Raw genomic sequence first — 20,638 nt, 5'->3', positions numbered from 1 at the left:
TCATATTTTTGTAGATATTAGGAATAAACATACTCTAACTGAATGGAAGAAAATTCTTTAAATATTAAGTATTTGGATGAACATTTGAAGGGTGTCTCTTATCTCTGAGTAAAGTATGGATCTCATCTGCTATAATAAATGAATTTTTTTTTTTTTTGCTAGATTTACTGTATTTGTTCCACTTTTTTTGTTTTGTAAAACTGAAGTTTTTTTCCTGTGGTCTTATGATAAATATTTAAATGGATTTTAAGGCTGGTTAAATCTTGTCAAGAAGTAGAACATAGAAGCAAAGACTTAATTTACTTACTAAAACAAGTATTTATTTTGTTGTATCTCTATAGTAAATTTGAAAAAGGAAAAAAAAATGTATATCCTTTTTAGTCAGATGTATTTACTAGATAATCATTATATAATGAACAGGAAAAAATGACATATGTGTATGTAAAAGCAGTTGTTACGTTTTTAACATATGGGTTGTGACTAAATTCAGGAAGTAGTTGTGTATAAATTAGTTCATACTTTATTGTTATGTTTATTTATAATAAAAATTAATCATATTAGTTATCCACATTTAAAGGAGAAACTTGCCAGTTAAAAGTAAAACTATTCCTTTTGAGGTAACAACATATTATCATGAGTATTTTAGGAAATAGTTTATAATTTAAAATGTATGATTAATTTTCTATTATGAGTCTTATATGTGTATTCATATTAATTTCAAATAAGTTATATGTGATATTTAAAATATCCTATTAAAACAAGAATAATTGCATACTGGATATTTTGGAAATTGATTTAAAGTGGCCATCGAAAGCTATAGTTTACTCTAAAATCCATTTACTATGATGAATACCACTCAGATGTGAAGAGCAGAAGTCTTTAAAAATATTCTTTAATATTATCATGATTTTATAATATATTATAGACATGTAACTATAAATTAGAAACCACTACATTTGATCATATTTTAAGCTTAAAATGTAATAATATCTTTTTAATGCACAAAGTACTTTATATATAAATTTACAAATTCTTACGACTTTACTGTGAGACTGTTATTAATATATGTGGTAGTTTCTTTTTAAAATTTTTGAACTAGTGTTACAGCTCTTTTAGAATTTGTCTAGCAGGCTTTCCTGGTTTTGCCGGAAAGCCCCTCTCAAAAAAAAAATTTTTTTTTTTTGGACTAAATACTAGAAACATTTGACTTCAGTTTTTTCCCATGTAATTGTTTCAGTAAAAACAGATAAGCAGATAGTGGTAGTCAAAACTCAGAACACTAAGGCAGAAACAGTACTTTTCTACAATTTCACACAGCTCATTTAGTAACAGTGATCTTCAGAACACTAAGGCAGAAACAGTACTTTTCTACAATTTCACACAGCTCATTTAGTATCAGTGATCTTCAGAACACTAAGGCAGAGACAGTACTTTTCTACAACTTCACATAGCTCATTTAGTAACAGTGATCAAGAGAGCTTTGGCCTTAAGCCTCCTGCCATCTTAAAAAATTAAAGATTGTAGTCAGTATGTGCCTTTGGTAGTATTTTAAGGAAGCTGTGTTTATGGTTAATGTCTCTGTATTCTAAGGTTTTGAAAATAGGCTGAATATTCATAGGATCCTTAGATGTTTCACAAATGGACAGAAATATAAAGCTTTTAGTTAAAGCACATGGATTTTAAATGTATTTCATTTTGTTGTGCCACTATGATTTTGTGAATTGATGCCATGGTATTAATCATGTTTTGTTAGTCCCCAAAAGTATATAGCAAATACTATAGGAGTCACAGTCAATAAATACTAAATGTAAAAGAAAATTTATCATAGACCATATAGTTACATAAAATTCTTTTAAAAATACAATAAATTCCTATGCTTCATTAACTTTATCTCTTCTTTCATATGATAAACTACACATCCATTGATTTAAAGTGGTTTATATCCAAAAGAATTGTATTCTGTTGTTTAATAAAGCTAGAATACATCACTTTACGGAAAGTTGTGCACAGCCGATTTACTTGTCTCCTCTAATTTATCCAACCTGCTAATCTTAGCATGCACTGGCAATATCTAAATTACCACAGTTCAGTAGTATATCTTTATTTAAAAATCATTTTTTCCTGCTTTAATGGAGAATGAAACTAGTGTTTACATGCTTTATTTTCTTTTATGTATTGTTTCCCTCTTTATTTAGCTTGAACATGCGAAAGTTACACAGACAGAATTGATGCGTGAGTCATTTAGACAGAAACAAGAAGCAACAGAGTCCCTTAAGTGCCAAGAGGAACTTGAAGAGCGCCTTCATGAGGAGTCCAGGGCCAGAGAACAGCTGGCTGTGGAGCTCAGTAAGGCTGAGGGTGAGCAATTTGCCATCAACAACTAAGCGTAGAGAAATTTCAGTCTTAAAATAGAGATTTTGATACACAGCCAGGTTTGGAAGCCATCAGTCTAACTTAAAGTGACCATTAAAAAGTACTTGTGATTTATCTTCAAAGTTTTTCCAAGCAATTTGTAAAACTATGTACATATAGTTTTAATTATAAAAAGAATTTATAGAGTTACAGAAAATATTAAAATTTTAAAAAATACCATAAAGGATGGTGGTGACTTGCTACCATAATCACACCATCTTTAGACAACCCTTGTAATTTAAAGATGAGGAAACTGAAGCTAAAAGATGTTATTAAATTGTTAAAGGGCACCATTACCATTAAATGGTTATTCCAGGCTTTGAACCTCTAAAGCCCTATGCTCTTTTTATTCTTCTCTGTTGTTATGGGTGTTGGCCTTCTAAAATTACTAAAAATACCAACTTTCTAATTATCAAAGTGTGATTTAGTTCACAAGCATCTTATTTGTATTCAGCTTTCCAGAAACTTATTGTTTATATATGTTTAATAAAGTGAGTTACACCTACATGATGTGATACTTTAGTATAGCAAAATGTAAGAAAATTCAGAAAAATTTCATGTTTATGCACAATGGTAAACAAAGAAATGTCTGCATTGACCATACCCTATTAAAGGTTAATCATTGCTGCAATGAGCAGCAAATTCATTCAAGACTTTTATTAGGTTGGAATGATGGAAAGTTTTGCTAACAGTACACCATTTGTTGTTTGTATTAAAACCTAGTGGTTAAATTTGAAATGAGTAATAGTTCCATTCTTTGTTAATTTTATTTTATAGGTGTCATTGATGGCTACGCAGATGAAAAAACTCTTTTTGAAAGGCAAATTCAGGAAAAATCCGATATAATAGATCGTCTTGAGCAGGAGTTGTTGTGTGCAAGTAACAGATTGCAAGAATTGGAGGCAGACCAACAGCAGATCCAAGAAGAAAGAGAATTGCTGTGCAGACAAAAGGAAGCTATGAAAGCAGAGGCAGGCCCAGTTGAACAACGTATGTATTTTCAGAATTTGTACAAAACATTTCTCTGATTTTATTATATTCTTCAAAGGTTTGCAGTGGCTTTTTTTCCTCTTGCAGTGCCATTACTCATATATTTTATTTAGAGATTTGAAAAATTATAAGAAAATCTATTTTATAGATAAATGTCCTATTAGCCAATCATGTGGAATCAGGTTGTTGTTGTTTTTTTTTCCCCTTGGGCAGATGTTAACAGGAAAAGATAGTTCTTCATTTATCCTCAAACTTCTGCTTCAGGAGAAATCTGCAAATAATGAGGCAGGATATTTTAAAATTTGTGTAAGGTTTAGTTCTAATAGCAGAGAGGCAGCAAAAATGTATACTTGGATTAAATATCTAAAAGCACTGATCTGGCACTAGTAATGAGCAGGTGGAAGGGATTTTTGACTTGCAAGCAGAATAGATTTAAAAAGGTCAGTGGCTGGTAGGCTGACATCTAGTTTAATCTAAATAGGAGTTCAAATAACACTTAAATTTATAAGTACCCTTTCATTTTTCATTAAATAAGAAATCAAGTAATATCTTGAAGTGAAAGTTTATTTAGCAGTAAATGTCAGTCTTTGTAATGATGAAACTTTAAATCCTGTTTACCATGTCCTCTCACTTTTATATTACACATACAATTGGATTTTTAAATGTGAAGTTTCACTGATTTCACTTTATCAGTTTAGAAATACAGCATATAGCATTGTAATATAGTTAAGTTTCTTCTAGCTGCTCAAATTAATTAAACAGGTTTAGTTTGGAATTTTTAATGTGGAAAGGATATGTCATACATGTAAAACATTTGAGAAATACTGGAATTTCTCAAAATGTTACCAATGATAATCAATGTCTTCAACTCTTGCTTTTGATACACGTGTGCATGTGCATTATTCTATTTTAGGAATTAGAAGACATATAAATTTTACTTTCGTTGTGTCTTTTTTTTGTTTTGTTTTTCTCTATTCTCCTAGGACTAGTAGATGCTGCAGTCGATGCAGCACCAGGAGCAGGTGTGTGTATACAATTGCATGGCCACTGTTGGGGTGGTAGAGATAACTCCAAAATGTGGGTGACCTCTGGATTTTCAACCAACTAACATACGTCTAGTTTTGCAGTGTTGCTCTTGTTTCATACTTACAGTCTTTCTCTTTAACAACAAAAAAAAACTTTCCTTACAATAAAAGTACATATTTTCATTTGAAATTAACATCTGAGATTCTTACTGACCATCATCTTATGGTGTCTATTTTTGCATAGAGCTTAAAGCTATTTTGATGTTTGTTTGTTTGTTTGTTTGTTTGTCTGTTTGTTTTTTGAGATGAAGTCTTGCTCTGTTGCCCAAGCTAGAGTGCAGTGGAACGATCTTGGCTCACTGTAACCTCCTCCTCCTGGGTTCAAGCAGTTCTTCCACCTTAACCTCCTGAATAGCTGAGACTACAGGCGGGAGCCACCACGCCTGGTTAATTTTTTGTACTTTTAGTAGAGACAGGATTTCACCATGTTGGCCAGGCTACTCTTGATCTCCTGGACTCAGGTGATGCCTCCACCTTGGCCTCCCAAAGTGCTGGGATTACAGGCGTGATCCACCGCGCCCAGCCATTTTAATTTTTTTAAGAAAACATTTAACAAATATATTAAACTCTTCGAATCTATGAGTTTTTAAAATGCTCCTTCTAAATCAGGAAGTATGTAAGATGATGGTAGCAAAAGGATCAATGAAATTTAATAGGAGGCTTTCTGGTGATTTATTTTTATATTAACATCTAATATTAGTATTATTTTAAAAGGAAAGCTGTTTTCTAGAGATTCCTAGTCCTGAATACAATGTTGGCCTACCAGTTAAAGACTGCAGGGATATGTTCTTTCCATTTTCTTCATTAGAAGATTGTTTTACTTTTGCTACGTATATTTTGTATTTTGTTATTATATTAATAATAATAATAATGGCTAACACATGGTGCTTACCATACCTCAGACACTCTTCTTTACATATATTAACTCATTTAATGCCAAAATAACTCTAAGAGATCAGTAATATTATTATTCTCAGTTTACATATAAGGAAACTAAAGGACATCATCATAATTGTCACATGGGAGATAAGTTGCTGAACTAGGTTCAGCCTACAGTATTTTTTTTTTTTTTTTTTTTTTTTTTTTTGAGATGGAGTCTCACACTGTCACTCAGGCTGTAGTGCAGTGGCGTGATCTCAGCTCACTGCAATCTCCGCCTCCTGGGTTCAATCAATTCTCCTGCCTCAGCCTCCCTAGTAGCTGGGACTAGAGGCATCCGCCACCAAGCCCAGCTAATTTTTTTGTATTTTTAGTAGAGACGAGGTTTCACCATGTTGGCCAGCATGGTCTCAATCTCCTGACCTCTTGATCCACCCACCTCAGCCTCCCAAAGTGGTGGGATTACAGGCGTGAGCCACCACGCCCAGCCGAGCCTACAGTATATTCTTAAGCACTGCACCACACTGCCTGTCATACATGTCAGTTTTCTGTTGATTGACATACATGTGACCATGCAAAAGCAACTCAGGAATATGGATCTAATAAGGAGTAAGACTAACAGGAAATTTCAATTATATCTGTTTATACTTCTGTAATTCTTACTTGCCTTGGTTAAAGATTTAGTGTTTGATCTTAATGTTTATTGTGTATGCAAATAAAATTGACTTTGTGGGTTTGGAATGAACTGCTTTTTGCCTGAGGTGAAAAAAACGTTGAGTTTTTTTTTTTCTGTGCTTGAATTTAATTAGACTTTGTTCTTTGCCCAGTAGTAAAAATAGATTCTTTTTGGTCATTTGCTGTGTTGTTTTCACAAAAATATTATTTTTAGTGACAGGACACATTTTTTTGTTAATTCCATATAATTTTATTAATATCTTGTTTACTTATGTAGAAATATTTTAATATAATTTTGATATTTTCATAAGAGAATATTTACTTTGTCATGTGTATTTAAAATAATTCTCAGCCTTTTATTTCACGAAGGTAAAATTTGGACGTAGTTATCAGGGATTTCATTATCATAACATCATTAATTGTAATTTAACTCAATATACTTTGTATTAATAAACAGAATTACTACAGGAGACAGAAAAGTTAATGAAGGAAAAACTAGAAGTACAGTGTCAAGCTGAAAAAGTACGTGATGACCTTCAAAAACAAGTGAAAGCTCTAGAAATAGATGTGGAAGAACAAGTCAGTAGGTTTATAGAGCTGGAACAAGAAAAAAATGCTGAACTAATGGATTTAAGACAGCAAAACCAAGCATTGGAAAAGCAGTTAGAAAAAATGAGAAAATTTTTAGATGTAAGTATTCTCGAGTTGAATATCGATTTTTCTCAGTGGAATGTTCTTTGCTACTATTCTAGGCTATGAATTTTAAGTTACGAAAAGACTTGAATTAGTTTTTCAATGTTCTATTAGGTGTCTGTTCTACCAATTGATCAAAAAGTACTATTCCAATTTAAAATTCCAATAATTTTTATTGTGCATTACTCAGAATTAAAATCAGTACATTTTATTGTGTATTGAATTATACATAATAAAAAGTATGAATAAGCCCCACCAGTTTACCTTTTCAAATTCAGATAAGAAGCTAATTCTAGTTTTTTATTTAACCAAAGACTAAGATAGACAAAGAGATAATGGACCACCACTGCTTCACCTGTAAAAGATACAGGTAACAGTGTGACCATTGGAAATAGGCCTGAAACAGTGGTCATGCTGCCATTACTGTCTTCCAAAAATATGTTAAATCTCTAATTTCACATTTTGTTTTCTTTTGAGATTTCACATAAGCCTAATATTCTCTTCATAGATCAGAGAATCAGATTCTTACTCATTTTATAACTTTAGGCATAAAACCTAGATTAGGATTCAGAAAATTGATTTACCAAACAATTTGGTTTAATTATTTTGTTTAACGACTAAGTCAACAGTGGAATTTCTCCTTTGTTCTAGAAAAGTAAATTTATTTTAAGGTGAATATTTTTCATCCTGTGTTTAATATTACTTGAATAAAAAAGAAATGTACTTCAAAAAATAGTTAAATATTAATACTTGAATTTTTGTTGAAAAGCCCAAAAAGGCTTCTTTTTGTGCCATACGAAAAAATAAAATGTTATCTTTTAAAACTTTTGTGGTTTGGGATATTCCATGATCATCAGTCCTTGGTTTTCAAACAAAACTAACACATAAATAATGGAGAAGTCAGAAATAATAGCTTCACTAAATACTGTTTCTTGAGTTACTATCATTATTATTATTAAACTTTAGGAGCAAGCCATTGATAGAGAACATGAGAGAGACGTATTCCAACAGGAAATACAGAAACTAGAACAGCAACTTAAGGTTGTTCCTCGATTCCAGCCTATCAGTGAACATCAAACTAGAGAGGTAAGAACTTTACCTATACTGCCCACCTTACAGTAATTTGTATCAAGGGTAAAATAAGATGCACATCATGAAAAACTTAAAAGTGGATTATTTCTGTTGATGTAAATCTTCAAAATTAGAAAATTTAATATTATTTAAGTGTGAGAAGGTAATTAACACTAAAAATTGTTCGTGTTGAAATTTGGAATCATTTCCATCTGCATATGTCTTCTAGTATTTCCCAATTAAATAAACTCTATTTCTTTATTCTCATTCCTAACAAAAGTAATCAAAAGAGTTATCTGTGTTCACTCTTTCTCATTTCCCATTCTCTTATTAGTCCACTCCAATGAAGTATCCAAACCTTGTTTTTCAGTAGGGTTATACCTTCTACTTCATTTAAATTGTTCTTGTTAAGGTGACCCAGAGCCTCATGGCTATAGCTAATATCCAACTCTGTTTCCATCCTACTCAACCATTCAGAGGCATTTATTGCAGCCTTCTCTCAGAAATACTTCCTTCTCTTGGTTTCTGTGACACACCTACTCCACTGATCTCTCTCCTTTAGTCTTTGTTTTTCCTTTTCCTACCCAACATAAATGATGGCGTACCCCAAGACTTCCTACCCAACCTAAATGATGGAGTACCCCAAAAAGTAAATGGCCCTTTTTTATTCCCTATGTATAGCCTCTTCCCAAGCAGTCATATATAAATGACTCTACATTTGTATTTCCATCCCTGACATCTCTGTTAAGCTCCAGAATTGGATATCCAGTGCCTACTCTATCTCCACTTAGATGTCTCAAAATTAACCTGTCCAAAAGAGAGGTCCTGATTCCTGATTAGCCATTACCAGAGAAAGATAAGCATAAAACATTTTCCTTCTTCATCTCAGTAAATTCTGTACCTTCTAACCTGTCCCATTGCTGAGAACAAGAATCAACCTTGATTCCCTTCTTTTTCTCAACCCCTACTTCCAGCCCATTGATGGGTCAGATTGCACTACATCTTTCTGTTCTTTGCACTTCTGTTCATCTCCCTATATCCCAGTTGTCATTGTTTGCCTGGATCACTGTGGTAGCCTCTTAACCAGTCTCCCTGCTTCTCCTTTTTCACCACAACTGCCCATTTTTCTCATAGAAACATAGAATCCACATTTACCAAATGAATGTTACATGAATGAGAGAGGATTCACTGTCTGAATACCTAAAGGTAGCTTGTCATGGTGATAAAGACATTGTGCTTAGGGAAGGCAATCCCAGTTTGTATCATGACTCTGCCATTTACTAGTTAGTGACAATAACTAAGTCAGCTAACCTCTCAAATCTGTTTGTTCATTTCTAAAATAGAGATTGTAATAGCACCCACATCATAGGAATGTTGACCTGGCACATAGTGAACACTTTAGTATTATTTCTGAAAACAATTTTTATTTCGAATGTAATTTCTAAACAGTTTAGTGGATTCATTTCTCTTAAAAGAAAACCAAGGAAGTATAGAGTGCTATAAACTCCTTGTAATAAAATGTTGTATGCTACAGTAGTACAAAAGTTACCAGTCTCCACAGTTTCTAGTTATTGCCCCATTTCTAACAAATATATTTTCAGCTTTTAAAAAATAGTCATTTGTTGTACTTCAAAGAATATTTAAGCCCTAGAACCTAGGCCGTCATTTCCTATTATGTAGTTATCTTTTATTTGAAAACATTGGCCTGCTTCACTCTTGAAACTTTAAGAAACTAACAAAGATGTGCATGTTTGATTTTTTCCTCCCCAGGAACATTGTAATCTATTTCTCACCTTACTTTGTTAGATCTGATTCTTAGCTTCTGATTTTCTCAAGATTTAAAAAAAAAAAAAAAAAGCACCATTTTATTGTACCTACTTTGTTGCCTTTTCTCTTAACCTTACTCCAAATCTTAGTCAACTTATTATTGTTAAAGTTCCTCCTCAGCAGCTTTTTTTTTTCCTCTCTTTTTAAAACTGACTGCACATATCATTGGCTTTATTGCCATCATCCATGAACCTGAAATTGTAGTTAAGCTTGCATTCTTTTAATGTTCTGAGAAATAACTGTCATTTTGTAGATAATTTCCTCAGAATATTACACTGAAAAAAAAGCTAGAATTACTTTATTTCTTACCATCACATGTTACTTTTTTTAAACTAAGCTTTCCTTCCTCACTTTTCATACAGTACTACTAATCCTTCCTGTATTCTTCTGTCACAGAACCATTCACTTGAAGGGATCTGCATATCATTCTTGGGCAATAGGTTTTGGCACACATCATTCTTTTAGTTAAAGGAGAAACCAAGACTAGAGACACTTAGGGAAATCTTCAAGGTGCACAGGTCCCTCTCACTCCCCTTCATCCTTATCTCTTTCCTAGGCTGATGGAATGTATAGATTGAAAAAGCTTTCCCAATGACTATTTTCAAAATATAGTCCATAAAAGATTTATTTGGGTCATACAAGAGTAAATCAGTACTCTGCAAATTTGTCCTCTTTATTAGGATTTAGTGTGGTTGTACCATTAGATAATTCAGCCTTATGAAAAATGCAGTTTTCCCCTCTTCCTAGCTAGAGAAAGTCTTAATCTTAAGAGAAAGAACTCTTTGTAAACCATTGTGTAACTGAAAAAAAATTTAGACATTATCAGCGTTAGTCTGTACTCCAAGTGATCACAAACATAAACATTTTTATTTCTCTCAATTATTAACACTTATGTGAAATAAATTATTTTAAAATTCTGAAAAAAAGAAAGAACTCTTTAAAAGAATTATGTGAAAGCAATGTTACGTGTCATCTACTAGTGTTGCTTAATGTTTTCAACTTGTAAAATGTCACCTTTGTTGGAAACAACAGTTGCATCTATATAAAAAGTGAAATTAGTGTAACATTTAAAAATACTTTTTGGAAAAAACTTTTTGAAGTGAAGATATGTTTTATATGCATTGAGTATTCTTTATCTAAACTGCTTGAGAGAAGTGTTTCAGATTTCAGATATTTTGAATTTTGTAATATTTGCATTATATTTACCTATTCAGCATCCTAATTGGAAATGTGAAATTCTTCAGTGAGCATTTCCTTTGAACATGATGTCGGTGCTTAAAAAGTTCCAGATTTTGACCTGGGCTTGGTGCTGTGCATCTGTAGTACCAGGATGCTGATGCAGGAGGGTTGCTTGAACCCAAAAGTTTGAGGCTGTAGTGCATGGCAGTCATGCCTGTAAATAGCCACTGTGTTCCAGCCTAAGGCAACATAATGAGTCTCCATTTTTTAAACAGACAAACAAAAATGTTTCAGATTTTGGACCAAAATGAGGGATAACTCAACCTGTACTAACCAGCTTGCTGAAATTTTTTTAACTTAAATGTTTTGCCTCATATTTCAGGTTGAACAGTTAACAAATCATCTGAAAGAAAAAACAGACAAATGCAGTGAGCTTTTGCTCTCTAAAGAGCAACTTCAAAGGGATATACAAGAGAGGAATGAAGAAATAGAGAAACTGGAGTTCAGAGTAAGAGAACTGGAGCAGGCACTGCTCATGAGTGCTGATACTTTTCAAAAGGTGTGGCATTTTATTTGGGCTAACTTTATTAAGTGTTTTAATGAAGAGTACTCTTAAATTGTCGACTTCTTGTAGCTATTATTACTTAATGTATTTATCTGTTGACATTATAACCATTTCTGTTCTTATTTCCTAATGTTGCTTGCATATCTTAGTCCTGAGAAGGGACAAGTAGTTGAACTAGAAGAATTAATTACTCTTTTAGCCATCAGTAATAGCTAAGTGAAAAACGGGTACCAGTTTAGCTTGGTGCTGTACTCCAAACTAAGAAGGAATGAAATTCATCCCCATCATACTACAGAAAGCACAAATGGATAGGGGATCCATTCATTTTATCTGAGGAATGAATTTTAATTGTCAAAAATTCCTGTTTGAGTTTACAGAAGACACATTTAAAAGTGAGCATCTGCAACTTTTTTTTTTGTCTTGAGATGGAGTTTCACTCTTGTTGCCCAAGCTGGAATCCAATGGTGTGATCTTGGCTCACAGCAACTTTGCCTTCCAGGCTCAAGTGATTCTCCTGGCTCAGCCTCCCAAGTAGCTGGGATTACAAGCATGTGCCACCATGCCAAGCTAATTTTGTATTTTTAGTAGAGACAAGTTTTTTCCATGTGGGTCAGGCAGCTGGTCTTGAACTCCAGACCTCAGGTGGATCCGTCCGCCTCAGCCTCCCAAACTGCTGGGGTTACCGGCGTGAGCACTGTACCCGGCCAACGTTTTTATGATTCACTAATTAGAAGTAGACTTTCTAATTGGAGAAATAGGATTGCTGCTTCTCAAAAAAAAATAAAATCCTGGATAATCAGGATTTAATTTATGAAATTTTGAGAAAATTTTTATATATTTAAAGGTAGAGGACCGAAAACAGTTTGGAGCTATAGAAGCTAAACCAGAATTGTCTCTAGAAGTACAATTACAGGCTGAGCGAGATGCCATAGACAGAAAGGAAAAAGAGGTAAGGAGTTTATTTTTAAATGACAAACGGTGGGGTTTGAATTATTTTAAATCAGTTACCTTGAAAATATCATTTGAACTGAATGGAGTTCATGATCTAAAACCAAAGTTGAGGCTGTTTCTCAGCTCAATGATAAAATTGACCTTGAAGACAGAAAACGTGATATATATATAATTCTACAGAATTACAGATTTATAATTTACTAAATGGAGAAAGGAATAGAAGGATTTTAGACAAAGATATATTCAATAGGTTTAGCTCTCTGTAGAGCTAATGAAATCTAGCTTACAGATAGCAATAATAAATAATAATAGTTAATTTTGTTAAGGCCTATGTAACTAGACAGTACTAAGTATTTTAAATGCCTTTTACCATTAACACTTACACTCTTCCCAAGGACAGGCTCTGTTATCTCCATTTTGCACATGTGTAAACTGGGCCTTAAGAGGTTAAATAATTTGATCATGGTCACACATTAAATAGTTGAAAAGAATTCCTTTCAGATTTCTGTGAGTCAGAAGCCCTTGTGATACTATACTGCCAAGCATTGGGGCCCGTTTTGTCTTGTTGGTAAGAAGTATTAAAGACTGTCATTCAACATTTAATGAGCTCTTGCACGTGTAGCATCAGTGTCGAGTTGTAAAACCAGCACTGGACGTCAAAGAATCTACTGTGTGATTAAGGAGACATGTACATTTGAAAGAGATAAAAACACTTTTCAAAAAAGAAAACAAAAATAGATGCAAATTAATGCAAACATTAATTACAATTATTAGATAAATTAAACAAGATTAAAATAAATATAGACCAGCCTATATTAAAACAAATATAGACCATTTTTAAATCTTAGTAATGTTCTTCTAGTTGTGGGTAGTTACAGGCTCAATAATAAGAAAGCCTGGTACTAAACTGGAACCTGATTGAATAAGAGGAAAGAATGTCCCATAGTATCATTTGGGGGAAGTGAATTCTCTGATAGGACATCTGAACTTCAGCTACTTACAATAGGAAAGTTAGTACTTTAGACCAGTGCATTTCAAACTTTAATGCACATGCAGATCACCCAGGGATCTTGTTAAAACACAAGTCTTATACAAAAATTAACTCAAGATGGATTAAAGACTTAAATGTAAGACCTAAAGCCGTAAAAACCCTAGAAGAAAACCCATTCAGGACATAGGCATAGGCAAGGACTTCATGACTAAAACACAAAAAGCAGTGGCAACAAAAGCCAAAATTGACAGATGAGATCTAATTAAAATAAAGAGTTTCTGCACAGCAAAAGAAACTATCATTAGAGTGAACAGGCAACATAGAGAATGGGAGAAAATTGTTGCAATCTATCCATCTAACAAAGGGCCAATATCCAGAATCTACAAGAAACTTAAACAAATTTACAAGAAAAAAAAATCCCATCAAAAAGTGGGCAAAGGATATGAACAGACATTTCTCAAAAGAAGACATTTATGTGGCCAACAAACATATGAAAAAAGGCTCATCATCACTGGTTGTTAGAGAAATGCAAATCAAAACCACAGTGAGATACCATCTCATGTCAGTTAGAATGGCAATCATTAAGAAGGAAATAACAGATGCTAGAGAGGATGTGGAGAAATAGGAATACTTTTACACTGTTGGTGGGAGTGTAAATTAGTTCAACCATTGTGGAAGACAGTGTGGTGATTCCTCAAGGATCTAGAACCAGAAATATCATTTGACCCAGCAATCCCATTACTGGGTATATACCCAAAGGATTATAAGTCATTCTACTGTAAAGACACATGCACATGTATGTTTATTGCAGCATTGTTCACAATAGCAAAGACTTGGAATCAACCCAAGTGGCCATCAGTGATAGACTGGTTAAAGAAAATGTTGCACATCCAGACAGGTTTACAGCCAAATTCTACTAGACATACAAAGAGGAGCTTGGACCATTCCTTCTGAAACTATTCCAAACAATACGAAAAGAGGGAATCCTCCCCAACACATTTTATGAAACCAACATCATCCTAATACCAAAACTGGGCAGAGATGCAACTAAAAAAGAAAACTTCAGGCCAATATCCATGATGAACATTGACACAAAAATCTTCAACAAAATACTGGCAAACAGAATGCAACAGCAAATTAAAAAGCTTACTCATCATGATCAAGTAGGCTTCATCTTGGGGATGCAAGGCTGGTTCAACATATGCAAGTCCATAAATATAATCCTTCTCATAAACAGAACCAAAGACAAAAACCACATGATTATCTCAATAGATGAAGAAAAGGCCTTTGACAAAATTCAAAAGCCTTTTATGCAAACAACCCTCAATAAACTAGGTGTCAAGGGTACGTATCACAAAATAATAAAAGCTATTTACGACAAACCCACAGCCAATATCATACTGAACAGGCAAAAACTGGAAGCATTCCCTTTGAAATCTGGCACAAAAGAAGGATGCCCTCTCTCACTACTCCTATTCAATATAGTATTGGAAGTTCTAGCCAGAGCAATCAGGCAAGAAAAAGAAATAAAGGGTATTCAGTTAGGAAAAGAGGAAGCCAAGTTGTCTCTATTTCCAGATGACATGATTGTATATTTAGAAGACCCCGTCATTTTAGCCCAAAATCTCCTGAAACTGATAAGCAACTTCAGCAAAGTCTCAGGATACAAAAATCAATGTGCAGAAATCACAAGCATTTCTATACACCAATAACAGACTTAAAGAGAGCCAAATCAAAAGTGAACTCCCATTCACAATTACTACAAAGAGAATAAAATACCTAGGAATACAACTAACAAAGAATGTAAAAGACCTCTTCAAGGAGAACTACAAACCACTGCTCAATGAAATAAGAGAGGACACAAACAGATAGAAAAACATCCCATGCTCATGGTTGGGAAGAATCAACGTTGTGATAATGGCCATACTGCCCAAAGTAATTTATAGATTCAATGCTATCCCCATCAGGCTGCCAATGACCTGCTTCACAGAACTGGAAAAAACCACTTCAAACTTCATATGGAACCAAAAGAGAGCCCGCATAGCCAAAACAATCCTAAGCAAAAAGAACAAAGCTGGAGGCATCACGTACCTGACTTCAAACTACACTACAAGGCCACAGTAATGGAAACAGCATGGTACTGGTACCGAAACAGAGATATAGACCAACGGAACAGAACAGAGGCCTCAGAAGCAACGCCACACATCTGCAACCATCTGATCTTTGACAAACCTGAGAAAAACAAGCAATAGATAAAGGATTCCCTGTTTAATAAATGATGTTGGGGAACTGGCTAGCCATGTGCAGAAAGCAGAAACTGGACCCCTTCCTGACACCTTACACTAAAATTAACTCCAGACGGATTAAAGATCTAAATATAAGACCTAAAACCACAAAAACCCTAGAAGAAAATGTAGGCAGAACCATTCAGGACATAGGCATAGGCAAAGACTTCATGGCTAAAACACCAAAAGCAATGGCAACAAAAGCCAAAATAGACAAATGGGATCTAATTAAACTCAAGAGCTTCTGTATAGCAAAGGAAACAATCATTAGAGCAAAGCAGCAACCTACAAAATGGGAAAAAGTTTTTGCAATCTACCCATCTGACAAAGGGCTAATATCCAGAATCTACAAAGAACTAAAACAGATTTACAAGAAGAAAACAAACCCATTCAAAAGTGGGCGAAGGATATGAACAGACACTTTATGAAAGAAGACATCAATGAGGCCAATAAGCATATGAAAAAATGCTCATCATCACTGGTCATTAGAGAAATGCAAATCAAAACCACATTGAGATACCACCTCACACCAGTTAGAATGGTAATCATTAAAAAATCTAGAGAGAACAGATGCGGGAGAGGGTGTGGAGAAATAGGAACACTTTTACATTGTTGGTGGGAGTGCAAATTAGTGCAACCATTGTGGAAGACAGTGTGGTGATTCCTCAAGGACCTAGAAATAGAAATACCATTTTACCCAGCAATCCCATTACTGAGTATATACCAAAGAATTATAAATTGTTCTGTTATAAAGACACATGCACACGTATGTTCATTGCAGCACTGTTTACAATAGCAAAGACCTGGAACCAACCCAAATGTCCATCATCGATAGACTGGATAAAGAAAATGTGGCACATATACACCATGGAATACTACACAGCATAAAAAACGATGAGTTTGTGTCCTTCATAGGGACATGGATGAATCTGGAAACCATCATTGTCAGCAAACTGACACAAGAACAGAAAACCAAACACTGTATGTTATCACTCATAGGTGGGTGTTGAACAATTAGAACACATGGACACAGGAAGGGGAACATCACACACTGCGGTCAGTAGGGGGAGGCTAGGGGAGAGACAGCAGGGGTGTGAGGGTGGGGAGGGATAATGAGGGGAGAAATACCAGATATAGGTGATGAGGGGATGAAGGCAGCAAACCACCTTGCCACATATGTACCTATGCAACAATCCTGCATGATGTGCACATGTACCCCAGAACCTAAAGTACAAAAATGAATAAATAATACAAATAAAAATAAAAGAAAATGTGACACATATACATCGTGGAATACTATGCAGTCATAAAAAAGGATGAGTTCATGTCCTTTGCAGGGACATGGTTGAAGCTGGAAATCATCCTTCTCAGCAAACTAACATAGGAACAGAAAACCAAACACTGCATGTTCTCACTCATAAGTGGGAGTTGAACAATGAGAACACATGGAGACAGGGCGGGGAACACCACACACTGGGGCCTGTCGCAGGAGTTGAGGGCTACAGAAAGGATAGCATCAGGAGAAATACCTAATGTAGATGATGGGTTGATGGTGCAGCAAACCACTATGGCACATACACACCTATGTAACAAACCTGCATGTACTGCACATGTATCCAGAACTTAAAGTATTAAAAAAAAAAAAGATTAAAAAGGAATATATAATAGAGTTCATTTCCTATCTGATTACTGTAAAACAATAAAAATAATAAAACACAAGTCTAGGGAGTGACATGGCATTTTGCACACCCAGCATGGTCCCACATGATACCACCTCTGCCACTCCCGAGACCACACTTTGAATAGCAAGGCATCATATCACAGAGTTGAGAATTTGGTCATAAACTGTTGAATGAAAAAAGGAAATGTCATGTGAGGTAGGGCGGCAATTTTGAACTTAAATAACTATTTATGTGTTAATTTTAAAATAATATCTTGTCATCAAAGTAGTTGTAGAAATGTAAGGATAGTTGTAAATACTATGTTAGAACACTTTGAAGAAGATATAATCATTACAATTTTCAAGAACCTGATAATTATTTATGTTCAGTCATTAAATGTATTTCAGTGTCTACTGAGTTTAATAACCAAGGTTAAAGAAAATTTTTTAAGTGTAAGTCTTAGACATTAGTTATTCGAAGCAGGATAACTGATAGTTTAGAGTGGAAGATTCAGAGATAAACTCGTCAGGTTCAAAAGCTGGCTTCTCCACATACTCGCCATGTGGCCTCAAGACAAATTCCTCCTTTCTGTGATGCCCATCCTCATCTCTAAAATGGGGATACTCATAGAACAGGTCTCATAAGGTTGTTACATAAGAAATAATACATAAAAAGCACTTTGTACAGTGTTTAGCAGTAAACTGTTTACAAGTAATGGCTATTACTACTAATATTGATACTGTTTCTGTTTAAGAAACGCTAAACTAACTGATTTTTAAGGACTTACCAATGTTCAGATATGGTTCTCATTATGTGATTTGTTAGTGTGTAATCAGCAGTGCCCTCCTTCAGTTTCTAAGGCAGTAAATTATTTATAGGCTACTTTCTGAGCCACTTATCACTAAGTGCTCCCAATGACAGGCTCTGTTGTCTTAGATAACAGAGATGCTCCTGCATCTTAGTTTGCTTTTTGATCAGCAATTTCGATCATGAGGCAAATAGACATTTAGAAATTATTTATTCACTTTGTATTAAGTAGCAACAAACTAGTGAGTTAAATGAATGTTACTATCATCTGTCAAAACCAATTTTAAATATAAAAATAACTAGTTCTTAATATTCATTAGTTTCAGTCTCTAACCATCAAAAAGCAGTTGCTTTGCCATTGTTGATAATCCATCCCATCCTGAAAATAATTAAATAAATTTCTGTTGTCCTATCTATAGGAACTATCTAATTTTCTCCTGAAACTGTATAATTCATTTACTCTAGGTTTTTGTAATTCAGACCTAAGGATCTCTTAGTCTTAGTTTCTTTGTTTCTTTCTTTTTTTTTTTTTTTGAGACGGAGTTTCGCTCTTGTTAACCAGGCTGGAGTGCAATGGCGCGATCTCGGCTCACCGCAACCTCCGCCTCCTGGATTCAAGCAATTCTCCTACCTCAGCCTCCTGAGTAGCTGCGCCACCATGCCCAGCTAATTTTTTGTATTTTTTTTTTTTTTTTTTTTTTTTTTAGATGGACCCAGGCTGGAGTGCAATGGCGCGATCTTGGCTCACCGCAACCTCCGCCTCCTGGGTTCAGGCAATTCTCCTGCCTCAGCCTCCCGAGTAGCTGGGATTACAGGCACGCGCCACAGTGCCCAGCTAATTTTTTGTATTTTTAGTAGAGACGGGGTTTCACCATGTTGACCAGGATGGTCTCGATCTCTTGACCTCGTGATCCATCCGCCTCGGCCTCCCAAAGTGCTGGGATTACAGGCGTGAGCCACCGCGCCTGGCCTCTTAGTCTTAGTTTCTACCTCGGCTTCCTTCTGCTTAACAAGCCACATGGCAGCCAGACCTTTTAATGAGTTAATTAGATATTTGTGGACTAAAATGAGTTAGTCTTATATGGTGGCTTAAAAAAACAATTCTACAACTTTTCTAGGCCTTTTGATAGCAACTAAATGTAACATAAACTAAGATTTATTATATGGACTCTTTCCCTTCCTTCTTTGACTTTTCTGCTTCATGAGAAGATATTTAGGTAGGAAATGGCTCCTTTTATCCTTCTTGAGAAGGTTTCCTCTCTCCTTTGCATAGGATAGTTTAAGGGTGGCCAGTTTGCACATGTCTAGGAACAACACAGGTAACACAGGTTATTCCTGGCTTAGAAAAACCACATTCTTTTATTCTTATGACTCATGTTCTAGGCATACATACGTTGTAAAGCTAATATAGCACTCTTCATTTTATCTTGATAAACATTTGTATAAACATTTTTTCTCTTTTGATAATTTTTATATTAAAGATTACAAACTTAGAAGAGCAATTAGAACAGTTTAGAGAAGAACTGGAAAATAAGAATGAAGAAGTTCAACAACTACATATGCAATTAGAAATACAGAAAAAGGAATCTACTACCCGCCTGCAAGAACTTGAACAAGAAAACAAATTATTTAAGGTAATTAGTTTAGAAAAACTCTTAACTATAAATAATTCATAGTTTCAGTCCTATTTATTAAGCATTCAGTAAATCTAGCTGTTAAATAATAGTTAATAGAGGGGCATTAACTGGCAGACATATTTGCATAGAACTTATTTTCAGCCCAACCTGAACATCTGACTATCATAAATGAAAATTTTAGGATTATGTATGAAAATATTTTAAGAATTGTTGATTTACAATAACCATATGGTATCTCTAGTTTTATTCATTGTACATTATAGGCTCTATTATCTTTTGTAATTATGTTCTGAAAATGACATGTAATGATATATCCAACTGTGAGGATTATTTTGTTCCTAGGATGACATGGAGAAACTGGGACTTGCCATAAAGGAATCTGATGCTCTGTCTACTCAGGACCAACATGTGCTATTTGGGAAATTTGCTCAAATAATACAGGAAAAAGAGGTAGAAATTGACCAATTAAATGAACAAATTATGAAACTCCAGCAGCAGCTTAAAATTACAACAGATAACAAGGTATATTCATTTAAAATTGATTATAAAATTAATATGAGCCAGAGTTTTAAAGGGCAAAATGGTTATAATGTTGCTTCCCATTTAATTTAAAAAAATTCTCTTTTAATTCATTAATTTTAATTTATTAAGACACATTGGTGGCCAGGCACAGTTGCTCATACCTGTAATCCTTATGTTTTGGGAAGCCAAATATGTATGTGGATTGCTTGGGCCCAGGAGTTCAAGACCGGCCTGGGCAACATGGTGAAACTTTGTCTCTACAACAAATATAAAAATTAACTGAACATGGTGGCACACACTTGTAGTCCCAGCTGCAGTGAGCCATGATCATGCCACTGCACTCCAGCCTGGGTGACAGAGTGAGACCCTGTCTCAAAAAAAAAAAAAAAAGCAAAGACACATTAGCTT

At 34.4% G+C, this 20,638-nt stretch overlaps 1 protein-coding gene and 1 non-coding gene across 12 annotated transcripts in view; both read left to right on the top strand.

The window, feature by feature from the left end:
* The window catches only part of AKAP9 (A-kinase anchoring protein 9), a 164,536-nt gene that overhangs the window by 107,373 nt on the left and 36,525 nt on the right, over positions 1–20,638 (top strand). For 6 of the 11 annotated variants that reach the window (XM_012450835.3, XM_012450840.3, XM_012450834.3 and 3 more), the window contains 9 exons: positions 2,196–2,358; positions 3,190–3,402; positions 4,386–4,424; positions 6,499–6,731; positions 7,701–7,820; positions 11,194–11,370; positions 12,221–12,325; positions 19,553–19,705; positions 20,051–20,230. In XM_012450835.3, the coding sequence (XP_012306258.2) occupies positions 2,196–2,358; positions 3,190–3,402; positions 4,386–4,424; positions 6,499–6,731; positions 7,701–7,820; positions 11,194–11,370; positions 12,221–12,325; positions 19,553–19,705; positions 20,051–20,230 (1,383 nt within the window). The remainder of the gene's footprint in view (positions 1–2,195; positions 2,359–3,189; positions 3,403–4,385; positions 4,425–6,498; positions 6,732–7,700; positions 7,821–11,193; positions 11,371–12,220; positions 12,326–19,552; positions 19,706–20,050; positions 20,231–20,638) is intronic. The other 5 variants (XM_012450841.3, XM_012450833.3, XM_012450839.3 and 2 more) reach the window with 1 other exon arrangement.
* On the top strand, positions 1,097–1,158 carry LOC135276578 (U7 small nuclear RNA). Its single transcript, XR_010344138.1, has one exon. It is a non-coding gene; the product is annotated as a U7 small nuclear RNA (small nuclear RNA).

Source organism: Aotus nancymaae, unplaced genomic scaffold (assembly GCF_030222135.1).
Source record: "Aotus nancymaae isolate 86718 unplaced genomic scaffold, 86718_ANA_hifiasm-v0.15.2.pri h1tg000025l, whole genome shotgun sequence".
Classification (NCBI taxonomy): domain Eukaryota; kingdom Metazoa; phylum Chordata; class Mammalia; order Primates; family Aotidae; genus Aotus; species Aotus nancymaae.
The sequence above is the reverse complement of the archived record's forward strand: the minus strand, read 5'-3'. Positions and strand labels throughout refer to the sequence as shown.